The sequence below is a fragment of the Triplophysa rosa genome, linkage group LG24 (genome assembly GCF_024868665.1).
Source record: "Triplophysa rosa linkage group LG24, Trosa_1v2, whole genome shotgun sequence".
NCBI lineage: Eukaryota > Metazoa > Chordata > Actinopteri > Cypriniformes > Nemacheilidae > Triplophysa > Triplophysa rosa.
Genome location: NC_079913.1, coordinates 10,327,570 through 10,348,302, shown reverse-complemented (window position 1 = coordinate 10,348,302; position 20,733 = coordinate 10,327,570). Strand labels below are relative to the sequence as shown.

At 38.8% G+C, this 20,733-nt stretch overlaps 1 protein-coding gene across 5 annotated transcripts in view; it reads right to left on the bottom strand.

The window, feature by feature from the left end:
- Window positions 1–20,733, bottom strand: part of syt1a (synaptotagmin Ia) — a 166,238-nt gene that overhangs the window by 4,420 nt on the left and 141,085 nt on the right. For 4 of the 5 annotated variants that reach the window (XM_057323824.1, XM_057323826.1, XM_057323827.1 and 1 more), the window contains 6 exons: window positions 16,303–16,475; window positions 13,360–13,485; window positions 7,598–7,765; window positions 6,794–6,961; window positions 5,073–5,190; window positions 711–844 (listed from right to left, as the gene is read on the bottom strand). In XM_057323824.1, the coding sequence (XP_057179807.1) occupies window positions 711–844; window positions 5,073–5,190; window positions 6,794–6,961; window positions 7,598–7,765; window positions 13,360–13,485; window positions 16,303–16,475 (887 nt within the window). The remainder of the gene's footprint in view (window positions 1–710; window positions 845–5,072; window positions 5,191–6,793; window positions 6,962–7,597; window positions 7,766–13,359; window positions 13,486–16,302; window positions 16,476–20,733) is intronic. The other variant, XM_057323828.1, reaches the window with a different exon arrangement.

The following is a 20,733-nucleotide window of genomic DNA, read 5'->3' as shown; positions in this document are numbered from 1 at the left end:
AAAAAAATGCCACGGAATGATAACTACGGTAAATTGACTTGCAAACACACAACTTAAGGACAAAGGTAAGGGTCAATGGCTTCCTCTGAGTTTACTCAGAGCCTGAAAGCAAGCAGACAATATGAACATCTTCAGAGCCCTTTGATTATCCGTGGATTCCACTGACCAATGAGAACAAGCCTGGGGCCGTTGTTCTCGGGAGCCGGAGCTAATTTGGCATATAATGAAATATTGAGGGATATACAATGAGCTAGGATCTGTTAGTTGAGGAAAGCCGCTGTTAGAAGCGTCTTTCTGAACGGGGAGGTAGGGCTCTCTGGTTAACAGACCTCCAGACACACTTTGCATTCAAAGTAGCTTGCTCGAAGCATAAAATGTATCCTTTGAACCGTGAAATGCTAAATCAATTTGAAGCAATTTTACTCTTATTGCACTAGCAAGCATTGCATCCTTTCTATTCTCCGACTAATTAGCAACCAAACTTTTTAAAAGCCTCACGCGGAGCTTTATCGCGCTTCCCGAGTTACTCTTTGGGCTTTAGCTGGCCTATTACAGCCGTCTATAAATTTGATGTGCAGGGTTCGTTCAAACAGTAATTGTCGGCAACAGACATGGAAAATGGGATTTGCTCTGGATTGGCTGCTGGCATATCAGAGCTTGGTTCCGGAGCATTGAGACTCATCGAATTAAGACAGAAGCAAGTTCATTACCTGGATTTGTTCGAATGGCACTTCGAAACTAAAAGACTCGTTGTAGTAAGGGTTGAGGGTGTTCTTTTTGATTGTCGTTTTCTTCTTCTTCAGACGCTTGCCGTTCTGCATCAGGTGGATCTTCACGTAGGGATCTAAAAACATGTAAAATACAGTTGGATATATAAAGTTGCGAAGCTTCTGTGTGTAAGTTAGTCCAGTTCAGTGCTACGGCTGGACGATGAATCGTGTTTTAATCACGATTAATTTTTGGGGCAGTGCATTGATGATAGCTCACTTTGAAATACAGTGTCACAGAAGTTTAATAGTGGCAGATTAAAATATATTAATTGGCTGTAAAGTGTCTTAATATGCTGTAGCGGAAAAGTTTTTTAATCGTGATTAAAATTTTGAGCAAAATAACCGTGATTAACATGTTGAGCAAAATAATCGTGGTGATCATTTTATCCATTATTATGCAGCCCTAACACCACCAAAAACTCTTATCTGCTTCGTTACCGTTGCTGCTTGACACCCACAGCACCATTTAAATCTTCTTTGTGTAGATATTTATTTACACCTTAACTGTGCATGACAATTGTGTGCCCTGCTGTATCCCGGAGAAAATGTTCCCGTTGCATTTCTGCCATTCAGACACATCAATCTTTGCCTCAAGATTCTATCCATTCTCTCCGTCTATTGTCTGTTCCCATCATGCATCTCTTATCATCTGTTTACCTCGCCCACTTGCGGCAGATACCCATCTTTCTTAGAATAGCTTTTTGATTGAAACCTCACAACACAAATAAAGGATGAAATATCACGAAATATCAGATTTCACGTCTATACGCCCTCCTATTTCTAAACGGAGGAGACTGTGTATTTATTATGTTACGCTGTGACCGTAAAGAAGGTGTGATAAGATATTTCATCTGCCTTACAATAAAATGGATTAAGATAGAAGCAGTTTTTGAAGTAATATAAAGAATTTCACAACTTTTTAAAAACCTTCCTTATGTCATTGAAGTCACTCTTTTCTGTACCTCACATAGCTATACTTTGTCCACGGGGCATTTCAAAAATCTTTGTTTTGTCAACGGATCCTAACAGTTTTTTTGTTTATGCGAAAAGAGCCAGCGTAGCAAATTCCATAGACACACATACTGAACTTCGCACCCATACCATATTAGGAACAGAGCAACAATGTCTCTTTGGTGTGTTGATGCTGAATGTACTGTAGATCTATCAACTTTACACCAAGTGAAGGGTGTGTACAGCATACGGTTGAAAAATAAAACTCTAAACTGTTTGTTTTTATTTAATATTGCCCTAAATAAGCTATTTCACATACCAAGTGTTCACCTACAGTCCGCAACATAGAATAAATAACAGGATTTATACAAATAATCCAGTTCATAAATTCACATATGCTTGATTCTTATAGTAACATGGTGTGATGTTTGCTCAATGATCAATTGCTGTTTTATGTTTTTTTTGATGGTTCTCCATCATTCCCTTGTTTAATCTGAGCCTACACAACTATAACAAATAATTTCATGAAAGTCACAATGGAAGACCTGTGACCTCACCGAATGTGCTTCATGATATCGAGGCCACACATGGAAAGCACCAATCCAACTAATTCAGGTTATATGGGATGCAATAAGAGCAAAACAGCATCCGGTGTAGACACGGTGTAAGACTTAAAAATGCTGAGGAAACTTGTGCATTACGTTAACAAATGAAACCTTATTGTAAAGTGTTCCTAATAAATCCTATTCAATTCGACGTGACATTTATAAATAAATAATATTTTATAATTAATGCCTAAACTGCAACTATACAGCTAAAACATAATGAGCCAAAATACAGAGAATGGTAAACAGTGCTCTTTAGAAATAATCGAAATTACATTTATTTCAACTAAAACAACCGTGTTTAAACAGAAAAAAGGATAATTTATAGTGTTCTGACGGATTGCCCTCCCTGTAGCTGAATCACAATGGAAACAGTCACTAATTATTGGCAAGATCCATGCAGCTATTGTTTCTGATCATTACCCAGAAATCCTTTGAGAATACCTCCCCCATACCAACAATTAACTGAATTATTATCTGAACCACTTCCACATAAAAAACTAAACAAATGCACACACTGTTTTTCGAGAACAATCAGTAGGGAACTTACTGAGGATTGTGTCAAAAACGGTTTATTTAACAATATAAACCTGAGTCCGACAAAAACCCAGTAATTGACGGTGAAAGCACCCTTAACCGCACAATTTTTGCACAGGGTTTGATCGATCTGGCAAACAACCAATTCAACAGGCCCAACGATGATACGCGGTGGGAGGTTTGGGGGCTGCAGTTATCACATCGCGAAAACTACTGTACAGTCCTATAAACACAACGCTCTAAATAGAGACATAACACGTTCATTTCAGTACTGCGTTGGAGTAGTTCATGAAACGTGACTGACAGTTTATAGCCAGCTATAAGTGGAATGCTAATGGACTAGAGAAAGTTTGTTCTAGGCTGTGGTGGAAATTGCGTGTGCCCTCTGTCTGAATGATGAGAAGGGGCTCTTGGTTCCCAGCAGGTGGGACTGATGCTGATGGTCTGTCTGCTTCTCTGACAGTGGGATGAGATGGACCAGGTGCGACAGAATCAGTGGGGATGGGGGTGGATGGATGGACGAGGCTGAGGCCATTTTTCACAAGTAGTTACGAGACAGATGAGGACTGATTTCTGAATGCTGAGCTGTAAATTTAAATGGTGAAATGTATTCATATATTCACCAGAGCTGTATTGCTTCAGCTGATAAAGAGCACAAGGGCAGGTTCAGGAAATGCGGAAACATTTTAAGATGCAATTCAGTGTTTTTAGGAGCTGTAAATGATTGTTTGTGCATAACATGACTTTAAATGTGAACGATATAGTCAAGGGAGTTTGTATTAACATACAGACAACCTGGTAAAGATACAAGGAAATGAAGGGGTTGTGTTTTTATTTGCATAGTATGTTTTTCAGGGTGTATTCTGTGAATAATAATGTTGCTTTGAACTGTATCCAGAAAGATTTCGACTGGAAGTAAAAACTGCATTATTTCTGGTTAAAATTTTCTTTTATATCAGCAGAAAGAAAATTATTTAAAAGTGAGCATCACTACGCCTTACTGTACAGGGCAGAGCACTTAAAGTAAGCACTCCGAAGGGTACAGGACTTTACTGTATCATGTAATGTAATATATCATGTAATATACTACTGTCTGTTTGCGCAAAATGATGAAAATATGAAATATGAAATATCGATCCAAAATCGAGTAGGGCTCAGGTACAGGACAAGAAAACAGTAAAGAAAAGATTGTGCCTTATGAAGAACTGACTGATTAAAAGATTATGGTAACATTAAAGATAGTAAAAATAAAATTTGTGTTCCTTCGGTGTGCATCCCTTTAGTTGTTAAAAACAAACATGAAAATATGTAAATAGATGGTTATAAATATTTATATTTATAATATAAAATATCATAATACATTTTAACAGAAAAGTGTGTAGATACCTTATAACTACCAACCCCACCGTTCTTCAAGGACACAACAAAAATTGATTTGTTTAATTTATTCAGAGATTACATATTTTTGTACGCAAAACCCGGAAGCGAGTTAGCATTTTAGGACTTCCCTTTCCATCGCCCCAAAGTCTATGGGTTTTTTTAATGGGTTTTTGGTAAATCGCCCGAAATAAGGTAAACAAAACCACTAAATATTTTTAAGTTTTATTCTAGGACATAAAACACACCAATTATAACCCGCTTGTGATTTTTTAAAGCCTTATTGCTAACAAGTTGCTAAAAGTAACTACTTCATTTGGCGAGGACGTTAGACGTCATCACGCACATAAAGCTCACAAATAATGCAACATGGGCACAAATCTCTTAAAACTTAGATGTGGATTCATTCACGGAGTAATTACTTACCAGGGAACACAGTTTTAATAAAGCTTGAAAGAGTTGTTGGAGGCTTGGTGGTGGTGACGTTGATATCGAGCGACCTTAAGTGTAGTCTGTTTATAGCATCGTGTTAGCTTTTTACTTCTGCCGATTGTATTCTGGCTTCAACAATAACAAATGTGGTGTTAATTTGTAAAGATAATCTTGATAGAAAAAACGTGTAAACATCATAAACAACAATGTGCAGATAATAGAATACGACTAACAATGCTAATTGATAAAGTAAGGGGCCAATTACGATGTGTACTGTATGTTGTCATTAAAAAGTGAAAAGAGCTGGCGAAAAAAGACTCCTCAATACGGTCGAACAAAAGCAAAACATTATCCTTGTGCCAGACGCCAGCTGACAGTCTCACTTAGAAACTGGACTCACCTGACAGGCCACCAACATCCATCTTCTTCAGGTTTTTGGCCTCCAGGATGACCACAGTCAGTTTGCCAGCAGTGGGCACGTACCGCAGAGAGAAACAGATGTCACCTAGCTTCTCTTGCTGTGAGTGGTAAAGAACAGTAAAGTTCAGTCAGGGACATCTTTGTCAAAGCTTGGTAAACACACTTCAACAAAACTAAAACCCAGTCTGAATTTAATTCCCCGAGTGCCTTCTCTAACAAAAATCAATGCTTCTTAAGAAGAGAAAGAAAGAAGCATCTCGGAGTAAACCAAATATAGCAGGTAAGCAAACAGATGACCAAAATATTCTTTGTTTTATTTGTTCATTCAACAAGAAAGAGAAGCAGGGATAGGAATCAAAAAGAGAAAAACACACAAAAACCACTAACCCTCTCTCTTTCTCTCAACATGTATTGGTCTGGCTTTTGTTGAAACTAGTAACTTTGTAGTAGCACCTATTGTATTATTGCTCCTGTATGACATATCGCTTATTGCTCCCTGAACTCTCTGTAAGTCGCTTTGGATAAAAGACTGAAAATAAAAAATGACTAAATAAAAAAAAGGAAATTAATTCATTCTTTAGAGTGTCTATTCTTATTAAGGAGCAAGGCTCTTGAACTGTAGAAAGGCACCCTGATTCATTAGAAACAACATTTTGTTTGTAAAATACATTTACATGAACATTTCATTAATATTTCACGAGGCACTCTTATAAATAATGACACAAACACGTACAACGTATAGAAAACAACAGGCTGGGGGAAAGGTTACAGCACTTTATATTCAAATGGCTCGTGCCATTTACCGCACAATCGATTTTCTGTCAATTAAAAGGTCATAAGCATAAGAAATAACATTTCATAGCTTAATTAAATGAGTCCTACAAGGTAAATAAGTTCAATTAGCTGCCGAGATTCAAAATAACAACAACAATACAGCCAGACAGAATAATCTCTCTTTCAGTCTTTGGTTGTGCAGAAAAAGAGTATCTTTCTTTTTTGAGAGTAACCCAAAAAACTGAATGGAGTGAAATTGCAAGGACATCCAATATTTTGCAGTGGATTTTCATTTAGCTTTTTACAGGCACTTTAAGTGCCACCCTCAGGACACCACTTTAGAGGTCCTTCGGTAAAAGTCAATGTGCTCCAGCTTTCTCAAGCCTTGCTTCATTTGAAGTGCCAGTTCATTGGACATGGAGTGTTACGATGGCAAAAACTCGCCGCAACCTTATACGCATGTATAGCCTTCAAATCCCAGTCATCTGACGGCATCATAATTAACCTTTACACCACGGAACTGTGGCACAAAAACAAGGTTCCCATAGAAACCCCATCTTAAATGCTATATTCCATGACATTTACCATGAAAATTGAATCTCCCCAACCAGTGCTTTTTTTATTAATAAAAGCGTGGCATGGCCCAGCTGATTAACTGACATTTCCAGTGAAGACGGATAACCCTCAAGTCTTTCACATTTACAGTGTAACTTCTATCCCACTCCTGTTAATTGATGTATTGTGTACAACCTTTATTGTACTGCAATCAGTTTTTTGGGGAATTTTCTTTGAATCACATCACAAGCATGAGTCCAGCAAGTTGTGCTTAAGAAGGCCAGTCAATAACCATGAAACAGACAAAACATGTATGACATCATCAGTTTTGGTATGGAGCATATTACTACATAGACGCATCATAGTTCTTACCTCTTCTTTCTCAGCGCTTTGCAGGTCCCTCCATTCCTCGGTCACATGACTGAAATCCACCTTATTCATGGGCACCTTCACGTCTCCGATAGCATCATGCTTGGAGAAGCGATCAAAGTCATATACCGTCATCATCAGAGTTTTTCCTCCCAGCTCAGTGTATGGAACCTGTACAACATTAGAGGTAAAAATAACTGAATGTCTACCTACCAGGACGAATGAAACTATAAGACTGTTAAACTATTGACTGTATGTATGTGTGTGTTTTAGAGGGAGAGAAAGATTTGATTCTTGATTGTCTCAAATTGAGCTGTTTTTCAGACAAAACTCATTATCCCGATGGACTTGTTCCAACATGGCGACAAACTGCTTGATTTGCCGGGAAAGAGATAAGACCCAAGGGTTGCTATTTTGTCCTTGACGCTATCACACACACCAGCTCTCCAGTCTCTTCATTTCAATAACGGAGGCACTTGTGATTACATGTCAGAGAGTCTTGGTGTGTGAATCGTGTCTTGTAGGTCCATCGTAGTCTAATTGAGCTTAGCTAAACAACAAATAAACAGGCTGGCCAACCCCGGCACAGATATGCATTTAAAATTCAACACTTCACTTAGCAATTTAATAGATCGGATCTAAATGGGGTCATTATTAAATTGGATCTTTCTGGCAACATGACGTCTATGAACAATCAAATAAACAAAGTTTTGAGATGATTGAGATGTGTTTAAACTCAGTTACACTTGTAGCCACATTGGATGAAAGTATCCGTCAAATGTTTGCATGTAAATGTCCATGACCTACCTTAAAGGTAAACTGCTCATTGAAAACGGGGTTCAGTGTCTTCCGGTGCACCTTAGTCTCATACTTCTTCTTCTTGTCTGGAAGAAGGTAGACCTTCACGTATGGGTCAGAAGTGCCACCCATATCCATGGCAGGTAGCTCTGCTGCTTGGATGATCCCCACTATGAGCTGGAGGTCGAAGGGCAAAGTTTAAGGGACCATCACAGAGATCTTAAAGAGGAAAGTGAGCTTCTGATCCATCATCCCACCACCATTCCCCAAAGGAGTAAATGATTTCGCAAGAGATTATCTGCTTATTTCTACCCTAGAGCCACAGAGAAGAGCGTTATGATTCTTCCATATGCTGAGGTGCGTCCTTCCGGGTTGCATTACTATTTAAACAGTCCAGGCATTATATAGATGATGGGATCAGGCCATGTCAAACGTGGCGCTCCTGCTCCTATCTGCCATCAGCTCTGATAATTGATTGGCCGACCCGCCGGGCTGAGGCCCTGATTGACCTGCCAGTCACCACATCCCCTGCATAGCCTTTGGGGCCAGGAGTCAGTCAATCAATCTTCCCTCAGCCTCCCATAAAACGCCTGGTTTCCGTGTCTACGCAGGCATTTGGGCAGCTTTCTTTCTCCTTTCACCTTCTCTCTCACCCTGACCAGCTGTCTCACTCTGATTGTGTTGCCTCGGGAAGGTCTTTAGCCAAAGAGAAGGAAGCTTTGCCAGGTTCCTTGTTTAGATAGTGGGGTGACAACCATGGCGGCCCATCACAGAAAGTTTTTTTCCAAATGAATGAAAAAGTATTCTCTAGTAATATTTTATTTTTTATCAATAAATGGTGGTGGGTTTCAGGTCTGAACAGTTGGATGTTCTAATCTCTAAAGAAGATACCTCAGACACATTCACAAAGACATAAACAAACACAAAAATAATCATTTAAAATAATACACATTAATAAATGAAGGGTTCATTTGCAAAAACAACAACAACAACAAAAAGTTGTTTGTTTTATTGTGCATTGTTTTTATTGTTCAAGTAATATCAATCAAACTGCAGTTGGGTTGTTTTGATTAAGTAAAAATAAGAAAAAATAAAATAAAAACACAATAAAAAAACATGATTTGTTGAAGAGTTAATCGTTTTTGCAAATATAATAATAAACTAGTACATATTAATATAGTAAGATAATGAAATATAATTATAGAAAACAGTAAATATTACATAATAATGCCCATCTCTGTCATATCACTGCTTTCGTAAAGCACAAGTAAACACAATTATCACAAAATAAAATTGCCTATTATCCCTTTTATTAATGGACGCGTCTCTCTCTCTCTTCAGTCATGCCGAATTGCGACAATTTGAGGTGACGGCACGTCTATGGGATTTCACTGTAGACCTTCCAAGTGTCACCAATCAGACTTCATCAGTGACATTGTGAGGACTAGACAATTAGATTTTGTAACCTTCCAGTCTTGAAAATTGTACAGGAGAATATTTAACAAAATAAATTTCTTTCTTGCATGCATTGATCAAAACTAAACAGTGTTCATTTTGATGTCTTCTGGTGACTGTAAATCTTCCCTGGAGTTCATGTTTCTCTCTACTTTGGGATACAACACCAGTGCCGTCTAGCTGTGAGTTGGATTAAATGGTTGTGGACAACAGAAACAGTGTGACTCAAGGTGGATTTGTCTCTAGGAGCTTTGTACATAGACGGGGGGAGGTGAAGGTATATTTGGTCTTGATGAGACTTTGGCCATAATAACCTTCTCTCGCTCTGCAGGCTACGAAAACCCTCAGACAACTCAAAAAGCCAGCAGGCTGATGAGGAACATGCCTGAGGAAAACTCTGCGGTATGACTTAACCTCAGTGGGTGAAGTGCTAGCAATCTCTCGTCTGAGGGCTGGGAGCCGTCGTCTTAAATTACTGTATCCGCAGTTTTCTAAGATGAGCTGTTTACCTTTGGTTTGTTATTTTGCAAACCAGCGAGAGGCTTCTGTCCTTAAAAAACCTGGGATGCTTGATGCATTAGAAAACACTGTTCAATCGACACCTCTTTCTGTTTTCATTAATAACATCCACCTTATCAGCACCATGTCACCCAGAGGAGCCGCCTTGAATTCTAAGATATTGTGTCGTGCTGCTTTGTGATTTTCTGCTACGTTTTGTACTTCTTTCTATTTTTACCTGGTAGCTTACTCAGTGGGGTTGCAAAGATCCATATGGTCTTTAAACAAACCCAGAGTTAAGTTGAGCTCCCTGGAACCTTTCACCTTTTGAAAGGGCAAGAACAGAAGAAAAACGTATCAGACCTCTCTGAAGCGATACTGAATTTAATTTAAGCACAGACAGAAGCACGCAGATTTCCTCCTGGCATAGGGGAATGAGGATACATGAATGTAGGAGCGCGCGTTTTTGGGCTGTATCTGGGTCAGGCTGATATACCGTCGATGTCTTTGCACCTTTGGGGTGAGGGTAAGAATAAATACATTTTATTTGCAGGGTTTTTCCTGCATAGAGAAATTGGAGGCTGCCGCCTCCGTCAAATGTCGTGCCGCCTCAGACTCTCGCCAAAATGATGTCGGGTGTCTTCACATGAAATGCTGCGTGCATTTAACAGACTGTCATTTGTAACTGCAGTTGCGGCATTACGCCACAGTGGAGGCGCTGTTTCGTCATCAGCACACTGAGGCGCTAAAAAGAGTTGCAGAACAAGAGCTAGCCAGTGTTTCACGGCTGTTTGTTTTGCATCAAAGTACGTTTAATTTCTCAAATTAACATGACGTACATCATTGTAATGTCTTTAGCTGTGCAGTTGGATCGTTGAATCAGCGTATAATGTACACAGCGAGTTCGCCAGTATGAACGCACATTGCGTTCAGGACGACTCGCACACGAATGACTCATTTGAACCGATTCATTTAAACTATTGAACTTTTCAGTCACTAGCGAATATAAGAGATCCTTGAATCATTTAAAGTGAACCACAGAGAATGCAAGATGTGAATGAGCTTTGATCATTTAGTAAGACTGGTTAATTCAGTTGGCTATTGTGGGCTGAAAGTTAGTTGAAAATGATAAAAAAAAGCTTTATTTGATTAAAAAAACAATTCTGTTTGGTTGAATAAAAGTAATGTTGTTATAAATAATTGTCATTTTCATCTTATTTTATTAGAACTTTTAATATGTCAAAGTCACTTTGGTTAAGCCACTTAAAGGTACGGTAGGCCTTTGTGTGTGTGTACAAGAACAGGATGGCACCACCTCCGCCTCATTTTGAGCCAGGAAAAAACCCTGATTTGCTGATGTTGTCGTAATAGCGCAAACATTCCAAAAATGTGTGCCGAAGGGAATTTTCAATTTCCCAGGCTGGTATTGTATCCTAGGTAGTGGAGGATGCAGCATCCTATCAAAACCTGGCATATTTTGCTGAGACTGTAAAACATCATTCCATCACTGCAATTACCGAGACACCTGATGTCTGGACATATGCCCAGATTTTCTACATCATTAGATGATCATTTGATGAAGAACTACTGCTATGAAAGTTTAAAATGTGAGCAAGCATCTCTTTTAAATTCGATTCTCATTAGCACCAGTATTCCACAAGTGACAATAGGGCAAAGCAATAATGGGACTAATTTACATATAAAGGTGGGTTTTTGACACTAAAAACAATGACTTAAAATAATCTTTGAAAGTCTTTTTAATTTATTTCCTAGTTAAACTATTCTGGGTGATTATTAAATAAAAGTCAGCATTACAATACTGTGCGCAAATGTTTAGCAGTAAATATGCACCTTTACTATATGTTAATCTACACTCTCCTTCATATAAGGCTATACATTTTCAATAAACTTAAACAGACATTTGATTGCCCACATTTTGTTACATACCAAAAGAAAGGAACAAATCTCCTGAAAATCAGAATCAGAAAGAGCTTTATTGCCAAGTATGTTTGCACATACAAGGAATTTGTTTTGGTGACAGGAGCATCCAGAACACAGAAACAGCAACAACAGTACACAGAGACCATAACACAATAGAATACAGTACACAATGATTTAAATAAGGGCCTATGGGTATAAACATTTAAGAAATACAATACAATAAACATAAGATAAAGATATAGAGAGTAAAGCTACGTATGTATGTAAATACATACAAGTAAAAAATAAGAATAGACTATTGTAGTACAAGGTATGTGCTATATACAGCAGAATGAATGAAATATAATTTACAGAAAAAGTTGTATAACAATAGATAGTGTATTATCTGGAGGTATGTGAATGAAATACAGCAGAATGAATGAAATATAATTTACAGAAAAAGTTGTATAAAAATAGATAGTGTATTATCTGGAGGATATAATTAATATTGCACTTAATTATTATTGCACAGAGTTATTAATTGCACGGTGTGTAAAAACATGTAACTGTTCAAGAGGTAGATGGCCTGAGGGAAGAAGCTGTTTTTGTGTCTGGTTGTTTTGGTGCTCAGTGCTCAGTAGCGCCGACCAAAACGGCAGCATTGTGAAGAGATGATGGCTTGGATGTGAGAGGTCCAGGGTGATTTTCTGAGCCCTTTTCCTCACTCTGGATGTATAGAGTTCTTGGAGGGTGGGCAGGGGAGCACCAATGCTCTTCTCAGCAGTCCGAACCGTCCTCTGTAGTCTTCTGATGTCTGACTTTGTGGCTGAGCCAAACCAGACAGTGATGGATGTGCAGAGGACAGACTCTATGACAGCTGAGTAAAACTGTTTTAATAGAGTTTGTGGTAGGTTGAACTTCTTCAGCTGATGTAAGAAGTACAACCTTTGCTGGGCTTTTTTAGCAATGGAGCCAATGTGATTGTCCCACTTCAGGTCCTGAGAGATGGTGGTGCCCAGGAACCTGAATGACTCCACTGTTGCCACAGTGCTGTTCATGATGGTGAGAGGGGGGAGTGCAGGGGGGTTTCTCCTGAAGTCCACAATCGTCTCCACTGTTTTAAGCATGTTCAGCTCGAAGTTGTTATGAAAAGAACATCTTGTTCTTGAAACTCTGTTTTGCCATGAATTGAATCTATTACAAGCCATTTGCCGTCATTATGTAATTTTAGCGCTACACGTACATTGAAATCACTGTGCTTATAAAAAGATGTAATTTGTGTGTGTATTATAGCAGACAATCTGGATCTTGCACATTTAAGTCTTTTTTCTGCTTAGCTCCATTGTGGGACCATTCACAGCTTCAGATATCTGTCACCCCTGTCAAATGTAAGTACTGTACATCCACTCTAGAAGTCACTCAGCTTTCAAGCCCAGATGATTTTAAGAGGCAACCACTGAATTTCAGCTAAGCCGCTGACTTGAAAACAAGAGAGCACCCCTCAGTCAGTGCCGATTCAAACGAAAACCTAACTTCTGGAATGTGTCCTTGACATTCACGGCATTCTGTGAGTTTACAGGATGATGGGCATTATTTCTTAAGTGCTAAGTCTGAATTCTCCTGCCCTCCAGAGATAGCACTTAATAATAGAGCACGGCAATAAAACCGGCAGGGTAGAAGCTTTGCCAGGGTTCTTTTTTTTCGTCACCATTTCAGTGCATTTTTAAGCATACACAGTTTATAGTGACATCACTAGAACAGCCATATATACATGTGCTTTATCGGAATGACAGTAGTTTTAAGTTGATGGACAAACAGACTCCACAATCACTATACTTACGAAGAAGACCTCACTAAACACCACACACAGTGACAGTGACGTGGAGATGGCCCCTTACCGTATTCTCTGTGAAATTGTAATCCATGGAGTACTGTAATTTGCCGAGTTTCTCTTGCTCCTTTGGCTCCTCGTCTTTTTCCGTATCCGTCAGCCCTGTTTCCGCATCATCCTCATCCTTAAAGGCCTGAAGGAAACACCCACTAACAGTCAGTCCCGTTGGCCCAGCGCTGGCGCCGCCCGATTGCCCTTGCCAGAGCGCCGGGCCCGCCTTGGACCAGCCTGCTCTTCGACCGCACCTCTACTGGGGGGAGCAAGCACTAAAACACCACAGCGATTAAAAACATGACATGCTTGATGATGCACTAGACTTGGGCTGTGAACATCCATCTGCCCTTTGATTTGCTATCTTAGAAAGAGTAGATGCGTTACAAGATGATGATCTAAATGAGTGCAGGCAATCTAGGTTGGTGGAAGGGGCAAGATGAGATGCTCTTGAGAAATACATTGTATGATTCCTTTCATGTTATTTCAGGCAGAACAATCTCTGGCATCGTTGTAAATGGTGCGCCCTAGCTAACCTGAGTCTAAAATGGTGGCGATTGTAGGGAGGTTTGTCATTGCTTGGAAAGCATGCGATTATCGAGGCAAACAGCACTCAGTTCATTCACTGTGAAAAAGTTGTCTTTCCAAAGGGCAGTCTCGCTCATCTGTAAAACATGCAGGGCATTCACGTTCTTAAGAAGAGTGCTCGTGTCAAGACCCTCATTCTCTGTGATGTGATCTTCCACAGTGTCATGACCCTTAGTTATTGGTGATAACCACCATGTTCATAAAAGCTGTAAGCATCATGCCAGCAGAAGGTGTTGGTGGGGAGGATTTCATGTGTACGGGACCTATCTTATCAGTTGTTGGGTTACTAGGTGTGAAAGCAAAAGGCTGAACCAAACTGATTTCTCTTTTTAGGACCAGACTGTACTAGCTAGTACGTCTACAGTCGATACTTTAGAACCTGCTTGTCAGGTCTTCTCTGCTGAAAAACAGACCAGCATTCATTTTTAGACCGGTTCATGTTGGACAGTGATGTTTTGGTGATTGGCTTTGGTGAATGGTTTGCCAGCATAGCCGTACTGTTCAACAACTAAACTTAGCTGGTGAAGCTAATCAGCCAGCATGGTTTTTCAGTCCAATTAAGTTTTTAAGTGATTAGCTAAGAAACTAACATACCAGGTTTTAGAGACCTGGATGAAAACAACAAATGCTGATCTTTTTAGCAGAGATATAGTAAATACACCATTGAGTTTTTTTCAGTGCAACTGTCTTTTATGGTTGCCCTTTCTGTCTGACTGGCAAAAGTAAAGCATCAAAAACATGTCTGCCAATTAAAGATCAGTCTGGTCATTGTGTCTTGCTTCTTGGACGAATTTGTCCTGATAATGAGCAGGGTGCCGTTTTCCCGCCAGACATTTTTCTTTTTAAAGTTCAGCTCGACCAGATGAGCACCGATAATGTGGCCAAGGGCAGCCCAAAAAACCCAAAATGCATCACCAGCAGTGAAGTCTGTACTTTGACAGGCTCCTCAAAGACAAGTTCTTTCAATTGGCAATTTCCCCCAATTTTGGACCTCAAGTGAGAAGTGTGCATACAAAGAGAAATCAAAGTGGTTCAACCTTGCTGAAGCATCCCCGAGTGCAATTTCTCTTTTCATATATATGTGTATATGTAGGGTTACACACATATATATTGCAGAAACATGTACAGTATGCATTGTGACATATATTTTACTCTACTAGAGTAAACCTGTTGTCAAGAGGCTATTAAAGGTCATTGCAGCAGGCTAAAGAAGATCCAACAACAATTGGGAACCTACCGCCAGTGGCAATCCCGAAAAGTCATCAGACAAAACATAGATAAGGAGGACATGGAAGGAAGAGACACAAATTAAAACAACCACACACAAAGGTGACATGAGTCTGGGCACACCAGGAGAAATGACTACAGAGAGGCTCAAAGCTCCTTCTGTCGACTATAGAATAATATAGTTTGTTGTGTGTCGATCTAATTGGCTAAATACAATTTGTCAATGAATCTACTCCACCCAAGCCAAAATGTGGGTATGTCTATTAACAGCCTATGGTGGATTGATGGTTTTAGGTAGTCTAATATAATTTTGCTGGTTTACCATTCTGGCCAAGCTGGTGAGCCAGCTGGTCTTCGACAACCCAGCTAACCACTTTAGGCCTGCTTTTCCAGCATGGAAATTATATAGATTTTTCTGCCACTAGCTGTTGCAAGTGTTAGCATTCTGTTTTTGCACAGAATCTTAGATGAAACTGATAAACTGTGACAGTCTGCACCACCGCACTGCGTTTTAAAGAGAGTTGTTAATTTTCTGTGTCTGTTCTACTTCGTTTTGCTTTGTGCTCGAAAATCAATGTCTCTAATTTGGGATCTGAGTGGTCTTGGCATGGTCTCAAAGCCGGCGTCCTTACACCGCGAATTAAGATGACTTTGTCAATTATTCCGTTAGAAGTGTACTATTGCGAGCTTGTTAATGCAATTAGCATGCTAACTAGGGTTAAAGTGCCAGTGTTCCATATAATTTGTGGATGTACGGGAAAGTGAGTTGCATTAATGTTCCTTCTCCCATTGTTTTAATTAGCTACTGTCATTTCTCTGGGTTGATACCACATCATAGAACAATAAATCATATGCAGCGCTACAAAGACTGTAAATTAAGCTAAATGCAAGAAAAAAACAGAAAAACTCAATACTTTAATGAACCGTTAACAAGCCCAGGTTTTCAGCCCTGCAATTCAAGTCAGCTGTGAAACAACACGATCAACAGATGACTCAATCTAGATTATGCTGTTTTTAGATTATTTTAGTTATAAATGATTGGCATTGTACTGTAATATTATAATACTTAAACCGATAATTGTTGCATGCAAATGCAATCGATTAAACAAGGCTCATCCAAAAGTACAAACATAAATGTTTTTACCTCGGTTTTGATACCGTCTTTGACGTCCTTCATGTTGATGGCGTTCTTGCCTTTGTCTTTTCCCTTTTTCTTGTTCTTCTTCTTCAAGATCCACTTTTTGCAGACGCAGAAGCAGCAGGAAACAACTAGTACAATAGCAACGAACGCAATGGCGACGATGGCCCATGATGGCACTGTGTAGAGGAAAACATATGAAAGCACAGATGAAAGACAACCTATTGGCAATGTGCTAAAGAGTAAAATACAACTGGTAATTGTACATGAAACTAAATTAGGCAAATAGCATAAAAGTTTTGTTCATTCTAGTTGGTCTCCAATCAAATGGATTAGACATATTCCAATGACTGGAAATAGGCAACACAATCTCACAGGAATTCATAATTATTTGTTGTTGTTTTTTATAACTGTTTGTTATTTTCTATTTTAATTCGTACAAATTCATTTATGAATTCATACGAATCTATTTGTATGTTTTAATACGAATTGCTTTCACCCCAGTCATGTTAGGTTTAGGGGAGGGGCTTCAATGTTGAGTTTTCTATCATACGTTTTTGTATGATTTACATGTCATGAATTCATATAAATTAGCCACCTTGTAAAATAGGTACGAATTCCCGAAAGATCAGGTTGAAATAGCTTTAAGTGGATGGTACCCAAATGGCTACAGAGCAAACTTGAACTAGTCATAATCCAAAATATGTCAGGTTGTCTTCGATGTATTTTTAAGAACAATGAAGAAACGGAACAATCAAGAAGCAAAAGTGACAGCGAGTTTCAGTTGACACTCTTTGATCAATTGCTGGAGACCTTCATGTCTGCTGCCCGGTCACAGAGGATTAATAATCCTCTCTCAGCTTCAACGCTCGGGTAAGAGTAATCGGCCAATTTTGTTGCCTAGACAGGAGGGCATTGAATACTTGTTATTTCCAGCTAGCTAAATCAAAATGCTCTTAGAAGATGGTTTGGGTCTTGAATTGTTAAAGCAACTTTGTGCACTTCATGAGGAACTGTAGAATTTTATTGAACTGTAAAAACAGTTTTCTGAGACTATGTACTATGAATCAATCATTAAACTGTGTGAAAGTAACTTTGAAAAGATGGACTTCGAATGGGGAAAAACACAATTTTCTCTTCCGTTCACGGTTTTATAAATATAGCTTAAGACTCCAGTGAATGTTGTCAAGGGAGAACAATCGAGCTTCCGCGCTCCTCGGCTATTCGACAAGATTAACAGCCTCCTGCCAAAAGAACGAGTGACGCCTCTAAACAGCACAACTAAAACTGCATGCGTCAACAGAGCGCAAGCACAGAGCTGAACCTCACTTTCCTCTCCTCTCCAAACCAACATTTGCTGGGAATAATTGGCAGACAGATGTGGTAGAATCTGATATTCAGACACTCGTGTACAGTAATTATGGCTTTTGCACTCATCGCAACCAACACCTGGTGAACGAGAAGCAACTTCCAGGGAAGAGCATGAGCCGATTTTCAACAAAGAGAAGCCAATTTTCCACTCCAGATTTGAATGCGTTTGATTGGCTGTAGGACAATAGAGTCAAGAACTTGTATAAATAATGTCACTGTGCCATCCATTAAAAACATCTTGTACATGGCATTTGACAAGAATGTCAGCATAAATCTTAGCCTAGAAAAACAATAAATGTTTTTTAATGCATTACAATAATGCAAAACTAGTATACAATTATGTATTATTAGGTTTTATATATACATATTTATATTGGTCAGTTATATTGTATTACATTATAATACAATATTATGTTATATAATATACAGTAATGTTATATATAATGTAATACAATATTGAATTGTATTGTATCAGTTTAGTTATATTCTATTATAGAAAGTAACAATGTACAATCATTGTATCATTATTTTCATAAACAATACAACATAAAATATCTAAAATATAGTATGTATTATTTCTTTGAATTTTGGGTGACGACTTATGTTTTGTGATAATCGGCCAATACATTTTTTCAACATCAAACCCAAGCACGACAGTTGGCATTTAGAACACGTCCAATATCCTGACAGGTTTTATTTCCCAATTTGAAACATATTTTGTTTCTAAGAGCATGCTGTGAAGATTTTATATTTGATTTGGCAGGGGAGAAATATTACTAGTCCATGTTAGCATCTCCCTCCTCCCAGGAGAGTTAGACTTGCTAGTGCAGGACATGTTTCCCACAGCAATGTCCAAACAGAGAGCAAAGAAAAACAGTGAGCGAGAGAGAGAGAAATCAATGGGCTGTTGACAAAATCGATAAGCACTTTCCCCCGAGGAAGAATGATAGTCTAAAGTAAGTTTGGGATCGGCAGCCAACGGCCTGGACTGCGGGCGGGGTAATAGAGGTGATGATCATCAAGTCTTTTTGTATTTAGTTTTTCTTTTCTAGCTTAACACTCTTCATCACTGCTTGATCACATCCATTCCCTAAAAAATATTTGGTTTATGGATTAACTGTACAACAGTAAGGTACCTTTTGTATCCAGATGGTGTTTTCACAATTAAGATCAATGTACCGGGATCCCTAGTGGGTTTCTCTCCAATGTTTACGTAAATCTGCTTTGAATGCAAATGTCATATTGTATGTAAAGGGTCATATTTTAAAACCAACAAACGGTTTAAACCTGCCATTTCACATGCTATGCTCCATTAGTTAAGCTACAGAACTATTAGTGAAGGTCAACATAAAATGAAAATAGTCACTATTTACTTTTTTTTTTACTATTTTTATGGTCACGTTTCACATTGCAGTCAATTTCCAATTTAATAAAATCAAAACCCGCCCCACTTTATTTGCTAAACATTCTACTGTAGTTCTTTTGGACAAACAGGATAGAATACAGTAGTAAAATACAATATGAAAAGCATTTGATGCTTTATTTAAGTGACTGAATATATTGAATTGCTTCATGAATTTTTAATGTTGCATAACATTTCATGCGATGAGAAATGAAATTACCTTCAGAAAAAATGCACCGATCTCTCACCAAGCTTTCAAAAAGCTATTTCCAAAGCACCGTCATTTCAGCCCTTTTCAAAAAGAGGCGAATCTGTCATCTATCTTAAAGGCCACTCTTGTTGGTCAGATGCCCCATCTTCTCTAAAAGCTTGTGGCTTAGACCGTAATTGCTCCTGAAGCTTGCCCAGCATCAGACCTCTGACTCACGCCTGTTAAAACCTTCTCTTCAGCCTACACTCTATTTTTCTCCAACACTGACCTGCATATCAGGCCGCTGGGGGAATAAAGAGCCCCTTTCATCTCTGTGGCTCTACCGCTCAAAGCGCACAAAGCATTGAGCCATCCTCAGCTCTGACCTGCCACGATTGGAGAACTGTCTTTACAATTGTTAATAGCAGAATGTCCAACCTATGTTTTCCATACAATGAAAGTGAATGGTGAACACAGCTGAAAGATTCTCAAGGCAAGATTTTCAGCAAGCAATGACTTTTTGTATGTGACAGTGTGTATTTTGTGGGAGGATCTATTGGCAGATATGGATTATAATATACATAACTATCTTACACAACGAAGCGCTATGTTCTTATTACCTTAGAATGAGCTTTTCTATTCCCTTGCATGGAATTCACCATCTTGTTTCTATATTAGCCCTAAACGGACAATGGACACAGAGCGTGGTTCATAAATATGTTATCTCCTTCGGGAAAGAAGCGAAAACGTGACGACATCTTTGTCCTGTGTCAGCCACCGTAGTGCTTCGAAAGGAATGGGTGGAGTAAGCCACTGGTTGCAATCCCGACCACTACTTTATACACTTGACATTTAAATTACAATCTGTCATTCATAAAAAGTTATAACAGCTTTAGAAGTCATACGGACTACTATTACAGTATGATGCGTTTTAGCCCTTTTGTGAACTTGACAGCCCCTAATCGCCATTCACTTTCCTTTACATGAAAGACATGAATATTTGAGCACTCTTCAACATTTGTTTCGTAACAAAATGTACTTACAAAAATGTACAACAACGTTTTTTTACTTTTAAGTCTTTAAGGCCCCTAAAGGACCATATGAACTATTTCAATAAGGAAGAAGCTACTTCGCGCTGCAGTAGACGCTGAACAATTCTGACACTTTTTAATAAAAGCTCTGGAAAGAAATACGACGATACAGCTTGCACTTCATTAAATTGACTCGTATGATGAGTACATTAGCTGGCTTTTTAATCATACACCTTGCCGCTTCGATTGGATTGCCTTTTTTGGAGTTTAAAAAAACGAATAAAATACTTCTCATATCAAGCGTACTTGTTTGCACCCTAATACATGCAAATAAATCTACTACGGCACAGTGCCACGTAATAAACCCAAGTGCTTATCGTCTTCATCAAGCAAATGTCCTATTTTGAAAGACACTTTTGTGTTTCTTAATTAAAAGAACCCGA